At 40.5% G+C, this 22,717-nt stretch overlaps 1 protein-coding gene across 6 annotated transcripts in view; it reads right to left on the bottom strand.

Annotated features, from left to right (window-relative positions):
- Positions 1-22,717, bottom strand: part of SCP2 (sterol carrier protein 2) — a 342,267-nt gene that overhangs the window by 8,684 nt on the left and 310,866 nt on the right. For 5 of the 6 annotated variants that reach the window (XR_009553884.1, XM_060206215.1, XM_060206213.1 and 2 more), the window contains one exon: positions 21,232-21,361. Coding sequence is in view for 4 of the 6 variants with exons in the window: in XM_060206215.1 (XP_060062198.1) it covers positions 21,232-21,361 (130 nt within the window). In the remaining 2 variants the exon portion in view is untranslated. Of the gene's footprint in view, positions 1-21,231; positions 21,362-22,717 lie in introns of those variants that run through there. The other variant, XR_009553885.1, reaches the window with a different exon arrangement.

Genomic DNA, 22,717 nt, shown 5'->3' with positions numbered 1-22,717 from the left:
GAAGAAAAACAAAGAGGCTTTTACACCACTGAGCTCCAACTCAGGGATTGAAAAAAAAACTGTTAACTTCCACCACGGTAAAACCTTTAATTAAATAACTTAGACACAAGTCAATCCAGGCAATAGTGATCAATAATTTGAAAAGTACTGATAAAGGGAACTCATAACATAATATATAAAATGGTTAAAACAACAAGAAAAAATATTGGAGACTCGAACCAGGACAAGAGTCCAGCTAAAAGTCCTCCAGAGGGTGAAGCACAAAACAACGAGTTCAACATCCAAACATTAGCTAAGGAAATAATAACAGGAGTGAGTAAAGAATTTGAAAAAATTGTAATCAGAAATGCAGGAACAACAAATGAGAATATGGAAGAAAATTCTAATAATCTCATGGTTATTAGAGAGCTGAAAGCTGAAATCGCTGAGCTAAGAAGGCAACTAGCTGAACAAGCTAAAACAGTATCAGAGCAGGGCAACAAAATAGATGAACTCCAGAAAGCAGTAGAGGGCAGAGAGAATAGAATCTATGAGGCTGAAGACAGAATTAGCAAGATTGAGGATGAATTAGAGACAACTAAAAAAGAAGTAAGAGATCTCAAAAAGAGATTAAGAGATGCTGAAAACAACAACAGAGTCCTATGGGATGACTTCAAAAGAAACAATATACGCATTATTGGCTTACCAGAGGAAGAAAGAGAAGGAGAGGAAGAAAGCATTCTCCAGGCCATAATAGCTGAAAATTTCTCTAGTCTAGACAATACCAAAGACATAAAGATTCAAGAAGCCCAGAGGGTCCCAAACAGAATTAACCCAGACCGAAAGACACCAAGACATGTCATACTTAGAATGGAAAGGAATAAGGATAAAGAAAGGATCCTGAAGGCTGCAAGAGAAAAACAAAGAGTCACCTAAAAAGGAAAACCCATAAGATTAGCAGCAGACTTCTCCATACAAACACTACAGGCCAGAAGAGAATGGCAAGATATCTATCGAGTGCTCAATGAGAAAGGCTTTCAGCCAAGAATACTATATCCTGCTAGACTGTCATTCAGACTAGATGGAAACATCAAAACCTTCTCAGACAAGCAACAGCTGAAGGAATCAACCATCACCAAGCCTGCCCTGAAAGAAGTTCTGAAAGGTCTCCTATAAACAATCAGACCACCACAAATAGGACATATATCAGAACACTCTAAAACTCTACAAGAATGGTGTTAAAATATCTTCAATCTTTGATATCAATAAATGTCAATGGCCTGAATTCACCTATTAAAAGACACAGAGTAGGAAGATGGATCAGAAAACACAACCCAACAATATGCTGTCTACAGGAAACTCACCTAACGCAACAAGACAAACACAGACTTAAAGTGAAAGGATGGAAAACTATCATTCAAGCCAATGGCCCACAAAAAAGGGCAGGAACAGCTATTCTCATATCTGACATGATAGACTTTAAAATAGATAAGATTAAAAAAGATAGGAATGGACACTACTTAATGCTCAGAGGATCAGTGAATCAAGAGGACTTAACAATTATTAACCTCTATGTACCCAATGAGAAGCCATCTAAATACATCAAACTTCTACTGAAAGAGCTACAGCAATATATTAACAGTAACACAATCATAGTATGGGACTTCAACACCCCACTATCTCAACTTGACAGATCATCCAGGAAGAAAATCAGTAAAGACATAAGGGAGCTAAATGAAGAGATAGATAAACTAGAACTATTGGACATTTTCAGAGTCATTCATCCCAAGACACTGGAATACACATTTTACTCAAATCCACATGGATCATTCTCAAGGATAGACCATATGTTAGGCCACAAAGACAGCATCAGCCTATTCAAGAGCACTGAAATCATCCCAAGCATCTTCTCAGACCACAGTGGAATTAAACTAACACTTAACAATCAACAAAAGATTAGTAACAGTCCCAAAATGTGGAAGCTCAACAGTACACTTCTTAACAACTTCTGGGTCAAAGAGGAAATCAAGGAAGAAATCAAAATGTTTCGAGAGTTCAATGAAAATGAAGACACAAGCTATCAAAATATCTGGGACACAGCTAAAGCAGTCCTAAGAGGGAAGTTCATAGCTATACAAGCACACATTAGGAAACAAGAAAAGGCACAAATAAACAGCCTGATTGCACATCTTAAAGACCTAGAAGAAGAACAACAAAGGAATCCTAAAGCAACCAGAAGGACAGAAATTACTAAAGTTAGGGCAGAAATAAATAACATTGAGAATAGGAAAACCATACAAAAGATCAATGAAAGTAAATGTTGGTTCTTCGAAAGAGTAAACAAAATCGACAAACCTTTAGCCAGACTCAGAAAACAAAAAAGGGAGAAGACCCAAATAAATCGGACAGTAAATGAAAGAGGAGAAATCACAACAGACACTGCAGAAATTCAACATATCATGCGAGGCTTCTATGAACAACTATATGCCACCAAGTTAGAGAACCTGGAAGAAATGAATGATTTCCTAGATACCTACCAACTTCCAAAACTAAGTAAAGAGGAAGTGGATAACATGAACAGGCCCATCACAGCTAATGAAATTGAAACAGTTATCAAAAATCTTCCCAAAAATAAAAGTCCTGGACCAGATGGTTTTACAAATGAATTCTACAAAACTTTCAAAGAAGAACTAATACCTCTACTTTTAAATGTCTTCCAGAAGATTGAAGACACTGGAATATTCCCTGACAGCTTCTATGAAGCCAACATCACTCTGATACCAAAAGCAAACAGGGACACAACCAAAAAAGAAAACTACAGACCAATATCTCTGATGAACATGGATGCGAAAATATTGAACAAAATTCTAGCCAACTGGATACAGCAGTATATCAAAAAGATTGTTCATCATGACCAAGTGGGGTTTATCCCAGGCATGCAAGGTTGGTTTAATATACGTAAATCAATCAATGTGATCCACCACATCAATAAAAGCAAGACCAAAAACCACATGGTCATATCAATAGATGCAGAGAAAGTCTTTGACAAAATACAACATCCCTTTATGATCAAAACACTACAAAAAATGGGAATAGATGCAAAATTCCTGAAGATAGTGGAGTCTATAGATAGCAAACCTACAGCCAACATCATACTCAATGGTGAAAAACTGGAAGCATTTCCCCTCAGATCAGGTACTAGACAGGGCTGCCCACTATCACCATTACTATTCAACATAGTGTTGGAAGTTCTTGCCATAGCAATCAGGCAGGAGCAAGGAACTAAAGGGATACAGATAGGAGGAGAAGAATTGAAACTCTCCTTATTTGCAGATGACATGATAGTATACATGGAAAAACCTAAGGAATCCAGCAAGAAGCTTTTGGAAATCATCAGGCAATACAGTAAGGTGTCAGGCTATAAAATTAACATTCAAAAGTCAGTGGCATTCCTCTATGCAAACACTAAGTTAGAAGAAATTGAAATCCAGAAATCAGTTCCTTTTTCTATAGCAACAAAAACAATAAAATATCTAGGAGTAAACCTAACAAAAGAAGTGAAAGACTTGTATACTGAAAATTATGAGTTACTACTCAAAGAAATTGAAAAAGACACAAAGAAGTGGAAAGATATTCCATGTTCATGGGTTGGAAGAATTAACATCATCAAAATGAATATATTACCCAGAGCCATCTACAAATTTAATGCTATCCCCATCAAGATCCCAAGCACATTTTTTAGGAGAATAGAAAAAATGCTACAAATGTTTATCTGGAACCAGAAAAGACCTAGAATTGCCAAAACAATCTTGAGAAAAAAGAACAGAACCGGAGGCATCACACTGCCAGATCTCAAACTGTATTATAGGGCCATTGTCATCAAAACTGCTTGGTACTGGAACATGAACAGACACATTGACCAGTGGAATAGAATTGAGAGCCCAGAAATGAGGCCCCACACCTATGGACATCTAATCTTTGACAAAGGGACCCAGACTATTACATGGGGAAAGCAGAGTCTCTTCAACAAATGGTGTTGGAAACAATGGGTTGAAACATGCAGAAGAATGAAACTGAATCACTGTATTTCACCAAATACAAAAGTAAATTCCAAGTGGATCAAGGACTTGGATGTTAGATCACAAACTATCAGATACTTAGAGGAAAATATTGGAAGAATTTTTTTCCGCATAAATTTTAAAGACATTTTCAATGAAACGAATCCAATTACAAGGAAGACTAAGGCTAGTATAAACCTATGGGACTACATCAAATTAAAAAGCTTCTTCACAGCAAAAGAAACCACTACCCAGATCAAGAGACCCCCTCACAGAATGGGAGAAGATCTTTACATGCCATACATCAGATAAGAGTTTAATAACCAACATATATAAAGAGCTTGCCAGACTCAACAACAAGACAACAAATAACACCATCCAAAAATGGGGGGAGGACTTGGACAGAATATTCACCACAGAAGAGATCCAAAAGGCCGAGAAACACATGAAAAAATGCTCCAAGTCTCTGATTGTCAGAGAAATGCAAATCAAGACAACAATGAGATATCACTTCACTCCTGTGAGAATGTCACACATCAGAAAAGGTAACAGCAGCAAATGCTGGAGAGGGTGTGGGGTCAAAGGAACCCCCCTGCACTGCTGGTGGGAATGTCAATTGGTCCAGCCTCTGTGGAGAACAGTCTGGAGAACTCTCAGAAGGCTAGAAATGGACCTACCCTATGACCCTGCAATTCCCCTCCTGGGGATATATCCTAAGGAACCCAACACACCCATCCAAAAAGATCTGTGTACACATATGTTCTTGGCAGCACAATTTGTAATAGCCAAAACCTGGAAGCAACCCAGGTGTCCAACAACAGATGAGTGGCTGAGCAAGCTGTGGTATATATACACAATGGAATACTACTCAGCTGTAAAAAATGGTGACTTCACCGTTTTCAGCTGATCTTGGATGGACCTTGAAAAAATCATGTTGAGTGAAATAAGTCAGAAACAGAAGGATGAATACGGGATGATCTCACTCTCAGGCCGAAGTTGAAAAACAAGATTAGAAAAGAAAACACAAGTCGAACGTGAAATGGAACTGAAGTATTACAACAAAGTAAAAGACTCTGGGGTGGGTGGGTGGGTGGGGAGAATACAGGTCCATGAAAAATGATGAATGAAATAGTGGGGGTTGTATTGTTAAATGGGAATCTGGGGAATGTTATGCATGTAAAAAAAAAAAAGAAGTAGAAACGCAAAGCAGAAATTGACTGAGTTTGGAGTATGGCACCAAAGTAAGAAAGCAGAAGTACACTAGAGTTTGCAGTGAGTACCTCCCTAACACTTCCTCTCCACTATTCCAAGCTTTGGGTCCATGATCGCTCAACAATTTGTTTGGCTTCCTTTGTTAACTCTCTTTTCAGTCACCAGGTTCCAGATGCCATCAGGATGCTAGCCAGGCTTCCCTGGACTGAAGACCCCACCAATGTGTCCTGGAGCTCAGCTTCCCCAGAGACCCAACCTACTAGGGAAAGAGAGAGGCAGACTGGGTGTATGGACCGACCAGTCAACGCCCATGTTCAGCGGGGAAGCAATTACAGAAGCCAGACCTTCTACCTTCTGCAACCCTCAATGACCCTGGGTCCATGCTCCCAGAGGGATAGAGAATGGGAAAGCTACTGGGAAGGGGGTGGGATATGGAGATTGGGCAGTGGGAATTGTGTGGAGTTGTACCCCTCCTACCCTATGGTTTTGTTCATTAATCCTTTCTTAAATAAAAAAAAATGAAAATGTTAGATTCTCATGAACTTAATTTCTTCCAGCAAATGAGATGAATATATGTTTATTCTGAGTCACACATCTAATGACTGTTCTCAGATACCAGACTTTGTCCAATAAAGGAATTCAGTGTTTGAAAAGAAAGAAAAAATTAGTTTGAAGGTTTCTCATAAAGCTAAGTGTAACACAAGGCAAGTAAACTAAAAATTCTGCTGTAAGTTGTTTATCCAAGAGGAAAACACACACACACACACACACACACACACTCAGCCTGAATGATATATTCTTAACCGTTATAATTAAATTATCTGGAAAAATACAAATGTGTGTCAACTACTGAATCAATAAACTACTCCATAACAAAAAAAAAGAATTGGCTGGTGATGACACATGTAGCAACATGAGTGAATCTCACTGGAAGAAGTAGATTCAGAAGACTACATAATCTCCAAGTCTATTTAGACTTTATTTTGGAAAAGGCAAAACTATAAAGACAGAAATAAGATGAGGGAGTCGGGCGGTGGCGCAGCGGGTTAAGCGATGTGGCGCAAAGCTCAGGGACCAGCATAAGGATCCCGGTTCAAGCCCCTGGCTCCCCACCTGCAGGGGACTCGCTTCACAGGTGGTCTGTCTTTCTCTCCCCCTCTCTGTCTTCTCCTCCTCTCTCCACTTCTTTCTGTCCTCTCCAACAACAACGACAGCAATAAGCACAACAATGTTAAACAACAAGGGCAACAAAAGGGAAAATAAATAAATAAATAAATAAATAAATAAATAAATAAATAAATATAAGAAAAAGAAATAAGATGGGCCATGGTATGATTACAAAGAGACATGAGGTCTTTTTTGGGGGTGGCTACACAAGCATATGCATTTACCTGAAGTCATGAAGTAATACAACTAAAACGGGTTTCTCTGTTGTTGATGAATTTTACCTCAATGAATCTGACTTCAAATAAAACTGAATACCAACTACTTTCCAAATTGTGGAGCAATCTTTCATTCCCGTTTTGTGAAGGCCCAGGTTCAATTCCTGGCACTGCAAAACTGTGAAACAAAGGAAACACTCATATGATGTGAAGGGAGTGTAAACTGCACGTCCACACAGAGAAAATGTTTGGTTGTATTGTACTTTACAACCTACTATTTCTAATCCTGGTTAAACATTAAATGGAAATAAACCCCATATAGCCACTAAAAGATATGTTGAGAAGGTACACAACAGCTTCATGCCTAAGGTCCCCCAAAGGAAGCACTGCAAAGATACATCTACCATGGAATGAATAAAAAAATTCTGATGCTGTCATGCAGTAAAAGTGAACTACTCTTACATATGACAATTTTTTTTAAAATTTTTATTCGTTATTGGATAGAGACAGAGAGAAATTGAGAGAGAAGGGGGAGATAGAGAGGAAGAGAAACAGAGAGACATCTGCAGACCTGCTTCACCGCCTGTGAAGCGACTCTCCTGCAGGTGGGGAGCTGGGGGCTCGAACCGGGACCCTAACCAGTCCTTGTGCTTTGCGCACATATGACAATATTAATAAATCATAAAGTGCTGAACAAAAAAAGTCCGAGCTACACAAGGAAATGCTGGGTGGCTCCATGAATTTCCAAAATAAATAAAACTAATCTGTGGTGACAGAATTTAGGATAATGGTTCCTTTGTGGAGTAGATAGGGATGGAACAGGGTATGAAAACGACTTCCAGAGTGATGTTAACATTCTGCATCTCAGTCTGGGAGATAAACTCCCGTGTAGACATTTATCAAGGTACACACCTTAAAAATGTGCCCTCTGTCAGACTGGGAGTATGGACCGACCAGGCAACGCCCATGTTCAGCGGGGAAGCAATTACAGAAGCCAGACCTTCCACCTTCTGCAACCCACAATGACCCTGGGTCCATGCTCCCAGAGGGATAGAGAATGGGAAAGCTATCAGGGGAGGGGGTGGGATATGGAGAATGGGTGGTGGGAATTGTGTGGAATTGTACCCCTCCTACCCTATGGTTTTGTTAATTAATACTTTCTTAAATAAAACAAATAAAAATAAAATGTGCCCTTTGTGTACAGGATTAACTTGAATATAACTTTTACACACACACACACACACACACACACACACAAAAACACATGGTAGTTAGATTCCTTAGTGTAGACGGTGGGATTACAGGGGAAAACTTTTGTTTCTCTATCTTTTCTCTCTCCTTCTCTCTCTCTCCATTTTATGTGTATTATGTAATACAAAGTTTCAAAAAATATCAATTTTAGTGGTCAGGAACTACTTCATCTAGTAGGGCATATGTCTTACCAGGTACAGGACCATAGGTTTGAGCACCCCTGGTACATAGACAGCACTGGGGGAACTCCATGGGGGGGCACAGTGGGGCTACACTGTCTCTCCTCTATCTACCTCAGTCCCTATCTTCCCTCTCTGAAATAAGTGACTGAAGAAATTGGCATAAGGAAGGACACTGAGAGGTGGTACCATACATCCCTTAGACCTCAGTGCCTTATGACAATTTAATTTCAGTATCATCAAAACCTAGTAAAAAAGGCCCCAGATCAGATCAAATCGATGGGGTTTACAGTAAACAATATTTATACACCTTTCCCATATTTAGGAGCGACTCTCTTCCCTGATCCAGCTTTCTGGTCCTTTTTCCAGCCATGACATCATCTCCCCAGACAATAACTTGGATCCCCTGCATATCAGATGTCCGGCTCAGGGGAAAAAAAAAATAGTATAGTCATGGGCCCTTTGGAATATAACTAAAATAGGCTTACTAGCTATCTACAAAATGGAGGACCCCCCCCCCAACTCTTCATCTGAACTATTTAGCCTTTAGGTTCATGATTAGTCAACAATTTGTTTGGCTTTATATGTTAATTCTTCTTTCAGCCATCAGGTTACAGATGCTAACATGATGCCAACCGAACTTCCCTGGATAGACGACCCTACCAATGTGTCCTGGAGCTCCGCTTCCCCAGAGCCCCACCCCACTAGGGAAAGAGAGAGACAGGCTGGGAGTATGGATCAACCTGTCAATGCCCATGTTCAGCGGGGAAGCAATTACAGAAGCCAGACCTTCTGCACCCCATAATGACCCATAGGGATAAAGAACAGGAAAGCTATCAGGGGAGCAGATTGGATATGGAGTTCTGGTGGTGAGAATTGTATGGAGTTGTACCCCTCTTATCCGATGGTTTTTGTCAGTGTTTCTTTTTTACAAATAAAATTTGTTTTAAAAAAATGACTGTATAGCAAAGACTGATAATTTCACTGCTGAATAAGCCAGGTCTAAAAGTGGCTGAATGAGGGCACTTTCAAGTAAGAAAGGAAAAATTCACCCAGAAACCAAAAGTTCCCAGAAGCCAATGTTTTAGGCAATGTTAACAAATTGGGTTCCCCTAAGACTAATGAATAACCTCTTCCCCAAAATCTAGTCACTTTCTTTTTTTTTTTTTAACATTTTTTATATTTGTTTATTTTCCCCTTTGTTGCCCTTATTGTTGTAGTTATTGTTGTTGTTGTTGTTATTAATGTCATCGTTGTTAGATAGGACAGAGAGAAATGGAGAAAGGAGGGGAAGACAGAGAGGGGAAGAGAAAGATAGACACCTGTAGACTTGCTTCACTGCCTGTGAAGTGACTCCCCTGCAGGTGGGGAGCCGGGGGATCAAACCAGGATCCTTACGCGGGTCCTTGTGCTTCGCGCCATGTGCGCTTAACCCACTGCGCTACTGCCCGACTCCATCTAGTCACTTTCTATCTCATTATTCTGCATTTATTTTTCTTCACAGAACTTACTGAAACTACTTCCTTTGTAAATGTGGCCTCTGTACACTAGAACAAAAACATGACAGGAGCCAGGTTTGTGCCAGTTTTGTTTAGATCCCTGAAGAGTACTTGACACATAAAGGACAATCAACAAATACTTGGTCCTGTAGCTAATTGGATAATAGGTGCCTTAAAGAAAGAGACAGGGTGGTAGGTAGATAGCATAATGGTTATGCAAAGAGACTCATTCCTGAGTTTCCGAAGTCCCAGGTTCAATCCCTCACACCACTATAAGCCAAAGCTGAGCAGTACTCTGGTGGAAAGAAAGAAAGAAAGAAAGAAAGAAAGAAAGAAAGAAAGAAAGAAAGAAAGAAAGAAAGAAAGAAAGAAAGAAGAAAGAGAAGGGAGAGGAAGGAAGGAAGGAAGGAAGGAAGGGAGGGAGGAGGGAGGGGGGATGGAGTAACAGGAAGGAAGGAAGGGAGAGATGGGGATTGCTATGGGTTGAAAGCTTATATCCCCCTTCATACTCATGTGTTGACATTCAGATGTGATGAGTACTAGTGGGTGATGAGTACTAGTGGGAGAGGTTTTTGAGAGGTCATGCAGGTAGATCCCTAATTAATAGGCTGAGTGACTTATAAAACAGATTTCCAAGACACTTAGCTCTTTCCACCATGTGAGGCCATGGCAAGGTACTAACTATGAATCAGGAAGAGAGCCATCACCAAATATAGCTAAACTGGCATTTGACCTTGAACTTCCAGTTTCCAGAACTACTAGAAAGAAAATGTTTAACATAGGCTACCCTGCATGTCACCTACACAAATAGGCTAAGATAGTAGTCAACTGTTAAAGAACAGACCCTTAATAACTAAAATGAGATTTCAAGTTTAAAATTTCAATAATGTCCAATAAGTCAGTCTTTAAAAAGACTGAAATCAATGACTATTCCATCTTTGCCTCTAACAAAAAATTCCCCTTACGGGAATTTTTAAAAAGATTTTAAAAAGATCTAAAGCCAGGGGCCAGGAGGCAGCACACTGGGTTAAACGAATATAGTACAAAGCACAAGGACCCTGTACAAGGATCCCGGTTTGAGTCCCTGGCTCCCCACCTGTAAGGGGTGTAGCTTCACAAGCAGTGAAGCAGGTCTGCAGGTGTCTATCTTTCTCTCCTTCTCTCGGTCTTCCCCTGCTCTATCAACTTCTCTCTGTCCTATCCAACAACAACAGCAGCAACAACAACAATGGAGAAAAAGATGGCCTCCAGGAGCAGTGGATTCATAGAGCAGGCACCAAGCCCCAGCGATAACCCTGGAGGCAAAAAAAAAAAAAAAAAAAATCCAAAGCCTTTAAGATGATAGGTTTACAATTAAGAAACTCTAGTTCTTATATAAATATGTAATATGAAAGATCAGGAAGAAAATAAGATAGGAAACTGATAGAGTGGTTTGACTCACCGTTGGACCTGATGATAATGTTCTAAGAAAGGACTCTTGGTCACTGAAAAGTGCCTTTATGAAGTGAAATCTGCTGCTGCCACAGTATTTACCAAACTCTTAACTATGCTGAACACTCCACGTATCTCCTCACTCTGTAAGGGTCAGATAGGTCAAGAAACTTATCTAAGAAAAAACTTTAATCAGTGACAGAACTAGGTCTGAAAGGAGGTTTCTGCCGCATGGGCTTACAGTAAGCTCCTCCGGGAAGTAGTCAACAGCTCAGTTTAATGAGACCGCTACTATTTCATCAGCATCTGAGGAATCTCAAATGTCTCCTCAGTTCCCCAAGCCCCTTTAAGGAGTCTTAGCCTCTTATCTGTAAGCAAAATTAATATTTAGGGTCACCAGGTAGGGCAATATACCTTGCCAGGACTGAGGCCCAGGTTCAAGCCCTAGCACCACATCAGAGCAGCTACGACACCAGAAGCAGCTCTGGTTCTGTGGTGGTTCTTCCTCTCTCTCCCTCTCTGTCTCTGTCTCTCTATCTGAATGAAGACAGAAAAGGTCAGCCTGGCAGTAGTGAAATCATGCATACCTATGTAAGGCCTTGGCCCAGCAAATAATAATAATAATGTGTAGCAGTTAGCTAGGGAGGAAGCACTGATTTGTTGAGCATTTGCTATGCTAGCTGCTTTATATACATTATTCAATTTTCATAATGGCTCCATGATTGGAATTTTTTTTTCCAATTGGCAATAACTGCATTTTGGATAAACTTATGGCACTGCCACTGAGCCACTTTATTTTCAGAAATTGTTCTGTTTCCTAGATGAGGTCACTGGGCTTGGCAAAAGTATACACCTAGGAAGTGACCAAGCAGACTGAAGCTTGAGCCCACAGGTAGGTGTTTCCAATGGTTGTGCTCTTCAACCAGACCTTGTGGGTGGGAGCTTTCTCTACCACATTCCTCCCTCCCCCTATACATGTCCCTGGCCCCAAAAGGAGCAGGTTTGAGAACTCCAGTAAGTGCAGAATAAAGAAAGAAAAGAAAAATATGTCATGTTAAAGTAATTGAAGTTGGCTTCCTGGAGATATACTACCTGAGCCATTTCATGTCAAAGGAAGGGCAAGCAGGGGAGAATGCAGAGTACAAGTACTAAAAGACATCCAGGCAGGCAGAGTATGGAAAATGCAAAAATCTAAAAGTCCTTAGCAGAACCACCTGTGTAATCTCTACTGAACACTTAGATTATAAGGAAATGAAATACACCTGTATGCCTTACTTTACTAACAGAATGCACTCACCCTACTACTGTGCACGCACTCAAAGAACTAGCTGCTCTCTTTAAGATGCCAGTTCACTCTAGGACAGGTTAGTAAAGCTTTAACATAGCTGACGTCAAACAATGGTCGTTTGTTGACTGAGGTAAAAGGAGCTGGCGATTCCAGCGGTGCCGGGTAGGTCTGCATTTCACCACTCTTTGCTGCCAGCTAGGGTCAGTTTCAGCAGAAATTACCCTACCCCAGGGTAAAATCCCTCCAGGTCTAGGAGGGGCACCTAGTGTGGAGAGAGTGCACTATGTGAGAATCCATAAGGACGGACAAGGTTTTTCTACAATTATGCAAGAGCTTTCCAAAAATTGTTACCATCAGCTGTCTTTCATGAGAAATATCAGTAACAAAACAAGAGTTCTTTTCTTTTTTTTTAATCACCTTAACATTTGCCTGGGTTTATCAGATTAAAATCCTGAAATAACTAGGTGCACGCTGGGGAAGTAGTATAATGGTTATGCAAAAAAGACTTTCCTACCTGAGGCACCAGAGGTCCCAAGTTCAATCCTCAGCACTACCATAAGCTACAGCTGAGCAGTGCTCTTGAAAAAAGAAAGAAGTACTTATGGGCTGTAATTCTGAACATGTGGTTAGGGAAGAACTTGCTGAGGAGACATTTAGACAAAGAGCCAAAGGAAATAGGGACCACACAATTAGAATATCTGAGAGAAAAAACATTCCAGCTCAACTTCCGGAGGCGGGGCTACGGAGCAGCAGCAGCTGTGTTTCTCTCCTCTCCTCTCCTCACCCTGGTCAACTAGGAATGTCAAAGGAGATCGCTTGGGACAACAACAAGACAGGACTAGACTGACTTCAGGAACCCACCAAATCACCGGTGATTGCAAACAAATGTGGCTCATGGACAGAGAGGAGCCTAAAGAGAGATTAAGTGGCTGGTAACAGTCCAGCAATTTGCCAGTTGAGACACCACATCCAGTCTGTTTAACCAACAAAAAGACAGCTGAAGGGAGGATAGGACTCCCTTAAGACTCACCAAATGCAGCTGTGAGTCTCCACTACTACCGCCCTCAGAGGCTGAAGCAGGAGGGGTAAGAGGCCCCGTGCTGACACCAGGGGACAGAGAATTAACTAGGAAACTCTGGAGAAGATCTATACCTCAGTGGCCTAGTGGTGGGGCTGTGAGAGTATCGTTGCATAACCACTGGATTATCTATGCCACACCCTGATTTATCTCTTGGTCCAGAATCAGTGATTAAGCTAAGAAGCCTACTTACAGTTTAAAAGCCCTCAGACTCTCTTAGCCTACAGGGAAGAAAAAGAACAAAAGAGGTTTTTAAGCCTCTTAAGCTCCAACTCTGGGATTAAAACAACTGTCAATTTCCACAACTGTGAATCCTTACATAGACACAAGTCAAACCAGGCAAGAGTGATCAGTAATTTGAAAAGTACTGAGAGAGGGACCTCATAACATACTATATAGAATGGTTAAACCAACAAGAAGAAATACTGGAGAAATGAACCAGGACAAGAGTCCAGCTAAAAGCCCCCCAAAGGGTGAAGCACAAAATAATGAGGTTAACATCCAAAGACTACTTAAGGAAATAATCACAGGAGTGAGCAAAGAGTTTGAAAGAATTGGCATCAGAAATGCAGGAACAACAAATGAGACTCTGGAAGAAAACACTAATTATCTCAAGGTTATTAGAGAGCTGAAAGCAGAAATAGCTGAGCTAAGAACACAACTAGATGAATAAGCTAAAACAGTATGAGAATAGGGTAACAAAATAGATGAACTCCAAAAAACAGTAGAGGGGAGAGAGAATAGAATCAATCAAGCTGAAGACAAAATTTGCAAGAACTTAACAACTTCTGGGTCAAAGAAGAAATAAAAGAAGAAATCAAAGTATTTTGAGAGTTCAGTGAAAATGAAGACACAAACTATCAAAATATTTGGGACACAGCTAAGGCTGTACTGAGAAGGATGTTCATAGCCATATAAGCACACATCAGGAAACAAGAAAAAGCACAAATAAACAGCCTGATTGCACATCTTAAAGAACTAGAAGAAGAAGACCAAAAGAACCCTAAAGCAACCAGAAGGACTGAAATAACTAAAGTTAGGGCAGAAATCAATAACATTGAAAATAAGAAAACCATACAAAAAGATCACCGAAAGTAAATGTTGGTTCTTCGAAAGAGTAAACAAAATTAACAAACCTTTAGCAGACTCACAAAACAAAAAAAGGAGAAGGCCCAAATAAATCGGATCATAAATGAAAGAGGAGATATCACGACACCACAGAAATTCAGCATGTCATGCGAGACTTACGAACAACTCTATGCCACCATGCTAGTGAAGCTGGAAGAAATAGATGATACCTACAAACTTCCGAAATTAAGTAAAGAGGAACTAGATAACATGAACAGGCCCATCACAGCTAGTGAAATTGAAACAGTTATCAAAAACCTTCCCAAGAATAAAAGTCTTGGACCAGATGGTTTTACAAATGAATTCTACAAAAACCTTCAAAGAATACCTCTACTTTTAAAAGTCTTCCAGAAGATTGAAGACACTGGAATACTCCCTGCCAGCTTCTATGAAGCCAACATCACTCTGATACCAAAAGCAGACAGGGACACAACCAAAAAAGAAACTACAGACCAATATCTCTGATGAGCATAGATACTAAAATATTGAACAAAATTCTAGCCAACCAGATACAGCAGTATTATTAAAAAGATTGTTCATCATGACCAAGTGGGGTTTATCCCAGGCATGCAAGGTTGGTTTAATATACATAAATCAATCAACATGATCCATCACATCAACAAAAGCAAGACCAAAAACCACATGGTCATATCAATGCAGAGAAAGCCTTTGACAAAATACAACATCCCTTTATGATCAAAACACTACAAAAAATAGGAATAGATGGAAAATTCCTGAATATAGTGGAGTCTATATATAGCAAACCTACAGCCAACATCATATTCAATGGTGAAAAACTGGAAGCATTTCCCCTCAGATCAGGTACTAGATCAGCTGAGGTAAAGAACAAACACCTCATCACAGACCCCTGCAAGCGTCAACCCGGCTTTGACCTAGCACGTTATGACTGGGCCCTCCTCAATTGCTATCGAACAGGCCATGGCCGGTGCGCCGCTATGTTCCATCGCTGGGGAGCCAGAGATGACCCGAACTGCCCCTGCGGCTACAGACAGACTATGACCCACATAGTCAACGACTGCCACCTCTCCAGATTCAAAGGAGGTCTCAAAACTTTACATCAAGCTCAACCTGACACTGTTGACTGGCTACGGAAGAAGGGCAAACGCTAGAAGAAGAAGAAGGTACTAGACAGGGCTGCCCACTATCACCATTACTATTCAACATAGTGTTGGAAGTTCTTGCCATAGCAATCAGGCAGGAGCAAGGAATTAAAGGCATACAGATTGGAAGAGAAGAAGTCAAACTCTCCCTATTTGCAGATGATATGATAGTATACATAGCGAAACCTAAGGAATCCAGCAAGAAGCTTTTGGAAATCATCAGGCAATACAGTAAGGTGTCAGGCTATAAAATTAACATTCAAAAGTCAGTGGCATTCCTCTATGCAAACACTAAGTTAGAAGAAGTTGAAATCCAGAAATCAATTCCTTTCACTATAGCAACAAAAACAATAAAATATCTAGGAATAAACCTAACCAAAGAAATCAAAGACTGGGAGTCGTGCTGTAGCACAACGGGTTAAGTGCAGGTGGCGCAAAGAGCAAAGACTGGCGTAAGGATCCCAGTTCAAGCCCCTGCCTCCCCACCTACAGGGGAGTCACTTCACAAGTGGAGAAGCAGGTCTGCAGGTGTCTATCTTTCTCTCCTCCTCTCTGTCTTCCCCTCCTCTCTCCATTTCTCTCTGTCCTATCCAACAATGACAACAACAGTAATAACTACAACAATAAAACAACAAGGGCAAAAAAAGGGAATAAATAAATATTTTTTAAAAAATTTTAAAAAAAAGAAATGAAAGACTTATATACTGAAAATTATGAGTCACTACTCAAGAAAACTGAAAAAGACACACAGAAGTGGAAAGATATTCCATGTTCATGGGTTGGAAGAATTAACATCATCAAAATGAATATACTACCCAGAGGCATCTACAAATTTAATGCTATCCCCATAAAGATCCCAACCACATTTTCTAGGAGAATAGAACAAATGCTACAAATGTTTCTCTGGAAACAGAAAAAAACCTAGAATTGCCCAAACAATCTTGAGAAGAAAGAACAGAACTGGAGGCATCACACTCCCAGATCTCAAATTGTATTATAGGGCCATTGTCATCAAAACTGCTTGGTACTGGAACATGAATAGACACACTGACCAGTGGAACAGAACTGAGATCCCAGAAGTAAGCCCCCACACCTATGGACATCTAATGTTTAACAAAGGTGCCCAGACTATCAAATGGGGAAAGCAGAATCTCTTCAACAAATGGTGTTGGAAAAAATGGGTTGAAACATGCAGAAGAATGAAACTGAACCACTGTATTTCACCAAATACAAAAGTAAATTCCAAGTGGATCATGGACTTGGATGTTAGACCACAAACTATCAGATACTTAGAGGAAAATATTGGCAGAACTCTTTTCCGCATAAATTTTAAAGACATCTTCAATGAAATGAATCCAATTACAAAGAAGACTTAAGGCAAGTATAAACCTATGGGACTACATCAAATTAAAAAGCTTCTGCACAGCAAAAGAAACCACTACCCAAACCAAGAGACCCCTCACAGAATGGGAGACGATCTTTACATGCTATACATCAGACAAGAGGCTAATAATCAAAATATATAAAGAGCTTGCCAAACTCAACAACAAGAAAACAAATAACCCCATCCAAAAATGGGGAGAGGACATGGACAGAATATTCACCACAGAAGACACCCAAAAGGCTGAGAAACACATGAAAAAATGCTCCAAGTCTCTGATTGCCAGAGAAATGCAAATCAAGACAACAATGAGATACCACTTCACTCCTGTGAGAATGTCATACATCAGAAAAAGTAGCAGCAACAAATGCTGGAAAGGTTGTGGGGCCAAAGAAACCCTCTTGCACTGCTGGTGGGAAGGTCAATGGCCCAACTTCTGTGGATAACAGTCTGGAGAACTTTCAGAAGGCTAGAAATGGACCTACCGTATGATCCTACAATTCCTCTCCTGGGGATATATCCTAAGGAACCCAACACACCCATCCAAAAAGATCTGTGTACACATATGTTCTTAACAGCACAAATTGTAATAGCCAAAACCTGGAAGCAACCCAGGTGTCCAACAACAGATGAGTGGCTGAGCAAGCTGTGGTATATATACACAAAGGAATACTACTCAGCTATAAAAAAATGGTGACTTCACCATTTTCAGCCAATCTTGGATGGACCTTGAAAAATTCATGCTAAGTGAAATAAGTCAGAAACAGAAGGATGAATATGGGATGATCTCACTCTCAGGCAGAAGCTGAAAACAGGATCAGAAAACACAAGTAGAACCTCAACTGGAATTAGCATATTGCACAAAAGCAAAAAGTCTCTGGGGTGTGTGTGTGTGTGGGGGGGAGAATACAGATCCAAGAAGGATGACAGAGGACCTAGTGGGGGTTGTATTGTTATATGGAAAACTGGGAAATGTTACGCATGTACAAATTATTGTATTTACTCTTGGATGTAAAACACTAATTCCCCAATAAAGAAATTAAAAAAAAACATTCCACATAGCTATATACAAGATGCTGGGTACTATACCCCAAACCCTATCAAAGGGACTTCCCAAAGTTAACCCTATCACCAAATAATGTGATGATAACAATAACTATCCATTGTCTTCTTGAACCCTAAGACAACGGGAACCTCACATTTCCACTATAGAGCCTATATCTCCCCCACTCCTGGAACCATAGCATGGGGCCCACTTTTCTTCTTGCTACTCTCAATTCAAATCAAATAATATTGCATCCGCAGATCGCAACCTAATCAACACAACGAATGCCACCCCAGCATGCTTCACTTCAGACTGTGACCAGAGACTTCAGGTGTGGAATGACAACCCTTCAGCTTCATCACTCGGGTGAGACCTTTCCTTTCATAGTATTCTCTAATTCCATTCCAGGTGTTTCACTCCCCAATAAAGTCCCCAAACCTAGATATAGTCCAGGTCCCCTGAGATACAGCATAGGTTCACCCGTGCTCATAAACTAGGGGAAAAATATATACCTGAAAGCACAAGTACACAAGAGCATGTAGGGAATACCCTCAACACTTCATCTGCACTATTCCAGTCTTTAGGTCCATGATTGTTCAACAATTTGTTTGGCTTTGTATGTTAACTCTCTTTTCAGCCACCAGGTTCCGGATGCTGATCAGACTTCCCTGGACAGACGACCCCATCAATGTGTACTGGAGCGCCACTTCCTCAGAGCCCCACCCTACTAGGGAAAGAGAGAGACAGACTGGGAGTATGGATCGACCAGTCAACGCCCATGTTCAGCGGGGAAGCAATTACAGAAGCCAGACCTTCCACCCTCTGCAACCCACAACGACCCTGGATCCATGCTCCCAGAGAGATAGAGAATGGGGAGGCTATCAGGGGAGGGGTGGGATGTGGAGACCGGGTTATGGGAATTGTGCGGAATTGTACCCCTCTTATTCTATGGTTTTGTTAATGTCTCCTTTCTTAAATTAAAAAAAAAAAAATTCCAGATATGCTTATCAACAGCTGTGACCCCTAGTGAAAACAGCACCTAAAATCAGTATATTTGGTAAATTTATTTTTAAAGCTGTCATTTTTGTGCATGCACATGAATAATGTTGAGCCTTTTCTTGCCCTGTAAAAGGATTTCCTCTTCCTATTATGAAAACTCTAATTTTATTAAAAAAAAAAAAAAGAAAGAAAGAAAGAAAGAAAGAAAGAAAGAAAAGAAAATGTGAGAGAAGACAATTCCAGGCAGAGGGAACAGAGAAGAAAGCCCCTGAGCTAAGAACAGACCGTGTTCACGTAGTAGCAAAGAGGCCGGAGTAAGGGAGGATACGGTAAGACAGAAGAGACAAGTGGGGCCAGGTTGTGTTGTGACATTTTAAGAACTCGGGCTTTTAACTGTGAGTGAGCTGAAAGGCACTGGTGAATTCTGAATAGAGGAGGGTCACAATCCAATTTAAGTTTAAAAAATGATCACTATGGCCGGTGTGTGAAGAAGCTACAGATGGTATGGTCTGAAGCAGGGAGACCATATCAAAAACTAATGGCGGCTTAAACCATGGTAGCAGGACAGGATTTGCTGATGGATTAGATTGTACAGAGTGCAAGCAAAAGAGGAGCGAACGGTAACTTCGGGATTTTTTGAACTGAGTTTAACTGGCTGGCCAGGAGATTGGAAATGAGATTGGAAAAACAGTAGGAGTCAGACATAATTAAAGAATAGTGGGAGGAAGAACAGCTGTTCGGTTTTCTGTGCACTAGCTTGAGGATACCTACTAAACGTTCAAGTAAACTTGCTACTTAAGCAGCTGGAGGTTCAACTTCAAGTTCATCGGCTGGGCTCACTCCAAAGCTACAGATCTGGTAGGCATTAATGCAGAGATAGCTCTCAAAGCCTTATACACACAAGATCTCCCGGGAGTAAGTACAGATACACTGAGCCTTGGCACACTCTAACATCCAGAAACTTGGAAGTAAGGGAAAAAAAAAAAAAAGCAGAAACAAGGTCAGGAAGGAATAGCCACAAAAATCAAAGGAAAAATTAAAGGAAAGCCTGGAAGTGTAATTTTTAAATTTTTTTATATGTATTTATTTATTCCCTTTTGTTGCCCTTGTTTTCTGTTGTTGTAGTTATTATTAATGTATCGATTGTTGTTGGATAGGACAGAAGGAAATGGAGAGAGGAGGGGAAGACAGAGGGGGAGAGAAAGATAAGACACCTGTAGACCTGCTTCACCGCTGCGAAGCGACTCCCCTGCAGGTGGGGAGCCGGGGACTCAAACCAGGATCCTTACACCAATCCTCACACTTTGTGCCATGTACGCTTAACCTGCTGCACTACTGCCCTATTTCCGAAAGTGTAATGTTTAAAGAAGCCTATGAATTAACTACTGAACATAGGAACAAGGTGATTATTGGTGGCCTTAGCAAGAATGTTTTGGATAAGAATAAAGACAAAATATAATGACTAAAAAAGACTGGGATAAGAAGACGTAGAGGCTGGGAACACAGACAGGTCTTTCAAACTATAGAACCATATACTGTAATAGGAGTTTTAGAGGTTTATTAAGACTTAATTCTCTTGGGCTGGGGATATAGCACAATAGTTAAGCAAAGAGCCTTTCATCCCTAGGCACCAGAGGTCCCAGGTTCAGTCCCCAGCACCACCGCAAGCCAGAGATGAGCATAAAAATAAATAAATAAATAAAATGTTTAAAAAGAAAATCTACAGAAGGATGGCAGAGGACCTAGTGGGGGTTGTACTGTTATGTGGAAAACTGATAAATGTTATGTATGTACAAACTATTGTGTTTACTGTTGAATGAAAAACATTAATCCCCCAATAAAGCAGAAAAAAAAAAGAAAAAAGAAAGAAAAAGAAAACCTATCTTTAAAAATTTTTTTAAAAACACCTTAATTTTCTTAATCTTCACACCAACCCTAAAGTTAAACACTCTGTCATTCCCATTTTCAGGTGAGAAAACTGACACTAGAAGAAATTAAATATTGTATTCAATACCAGCACCTCTGATTGGCAGAACTGTGCACAACTCATATCTGTCTAATTCCAAAGTCTGGACTTAGCCACTGTGTGACAGAACCTCCCAATCTCTGTGGCAGTTGTGATCTAGTCCTGATCTGAAAGGTTCACTGGTTCGTTGCAGCTTTTCAGTTCTTCTATGAGTAAAGTCACTACAGCACTGACCTGAGTTAGGAAGCACTGAACCTTTGCCATTCTTCACATCCACTACCCAGGTAGCCTCTTTGCCCCCAGGACCATCCTTCACCTTGAAGGCAAAAATGCCACCAATTTTCTTCACAAACTGCTCTCCTTCCTGGAAAGAAAAAGAACACTCGAGATTATATTAAGTTCATTTCTCTAAATCACCCCCCACCCCCAAACTATTAAATGTTTAAATAGATACATAGCATGAAAGGCTAGTCCCCAAACTCTTTTACCCAGAAAAATCTAAAAGACAGCCAGGGAACACACCTTCCTCAGCCAAATATTTTCTTCAAATATCCTTTCTGGGTATAACTGGTAGAGAAGATGCCAAGCGGCACAGCATTTTCTACTGAAATAGTCTTCACTTGTCTCAACTTCTAGAAGATTCCCTCTTGCCTCTGTAAATGGAGAGACCCCCTCCTCCCAACTCTCTCTTTTCTTTGCAGTTCAATTCCTTTACATAGGGAGTCGGGTGGTAGCGCAGCGGGTTAAGCGCAAGGTATTGCAAAACGCAAGGACCAGAGTAAGGATCCAGGCTCAAGGCCCCAGCTCCCCAGCTTCAGGTGTCTTTCTCTCCTCCTCTGTCTTCCTCTCCTCTCTCCATTTCTCTCTGTCCTATCCAACAACAATGACATCAGTAACAACAATAATAACTACAACAACAATGAAAAACAACAAGAGCAGCAAAAGGGAAAATAAATAAATATAAAAAAATTTTTTTAAAAGAAAAAACCCAATTCCTTTACATGTACTTTTGCTTCCCCCCAATCAGAGAATAAATGAGCCTAACTCCAAAGCCATTCTTCTTGATCAACTTATTTCCTGGATTAATCTAAGTAATTATACAAGCAATTTGTCATCCGCCACTGACTTTCAGTTCTTAAGGAAAGAAGCAAGTCTAATTAAACACAAAGAAAAATAACATCAGACTCCTATCTTCACAGATTGGTTTCCTTTCTCCCTCCCTTCATTTCCATTATTCCATTATTCCTAACTGGAATATTCTATGACTGGAACAATGATTAGCATCAGGCTAGGCAGCAAGGATACAGAAGTAGGAGTTAGAAGGGTAAATGAGGACAATAAACTATCACACCACAACAAAACCCTGAAAGGATAGGAAGCACAGGAGCAGTGACGTTGCAGAGTAACTAATGAAAGGACAGTAACAACTCCTCCTTCTCTTCTTCCTCCTCCCTCCTACTCTCTCTTCTCTTTTTCCACATTCTTCTTGCTAGAGCACTGCTCAGCTCTGGCTTATGATGGTGCTGGGGATTGAACCTGGGACCTCAGAGCCTCAGGCATGAAAGTCTTTTGCATGACCCTCATGCTGTCACCTCAGGCCTGTAACATCACACACATTTGAAGAAACCAGAGAGATAGCTCACAGTGCAGGCTGTGTGTCTTGCTATGCACATGGTCCAGTACCACACGGGAGGTGTTAGGGTACAGGAGAAAGCTCCAG

Source organism: Erinaceus europaeus, chromosome 13, assembly GCF_950295315.1.
Source record: "Erinaceus europaeus chromosome 13, mEriEur2.1, whole genome shotgun sequence".
Taxonomy (NCBI): domain Eukaryota; kingdom Metazoa; phylum Chordata; class Mammalia; order Eulipotyphla; family Erinaceidae; genus Erinaceus; species Erinaceus europaeus.
Note: the sequence above shows the minus strand (reverse complement) of the source record. Positions and strands in the feature narration are given on the sequence as shown.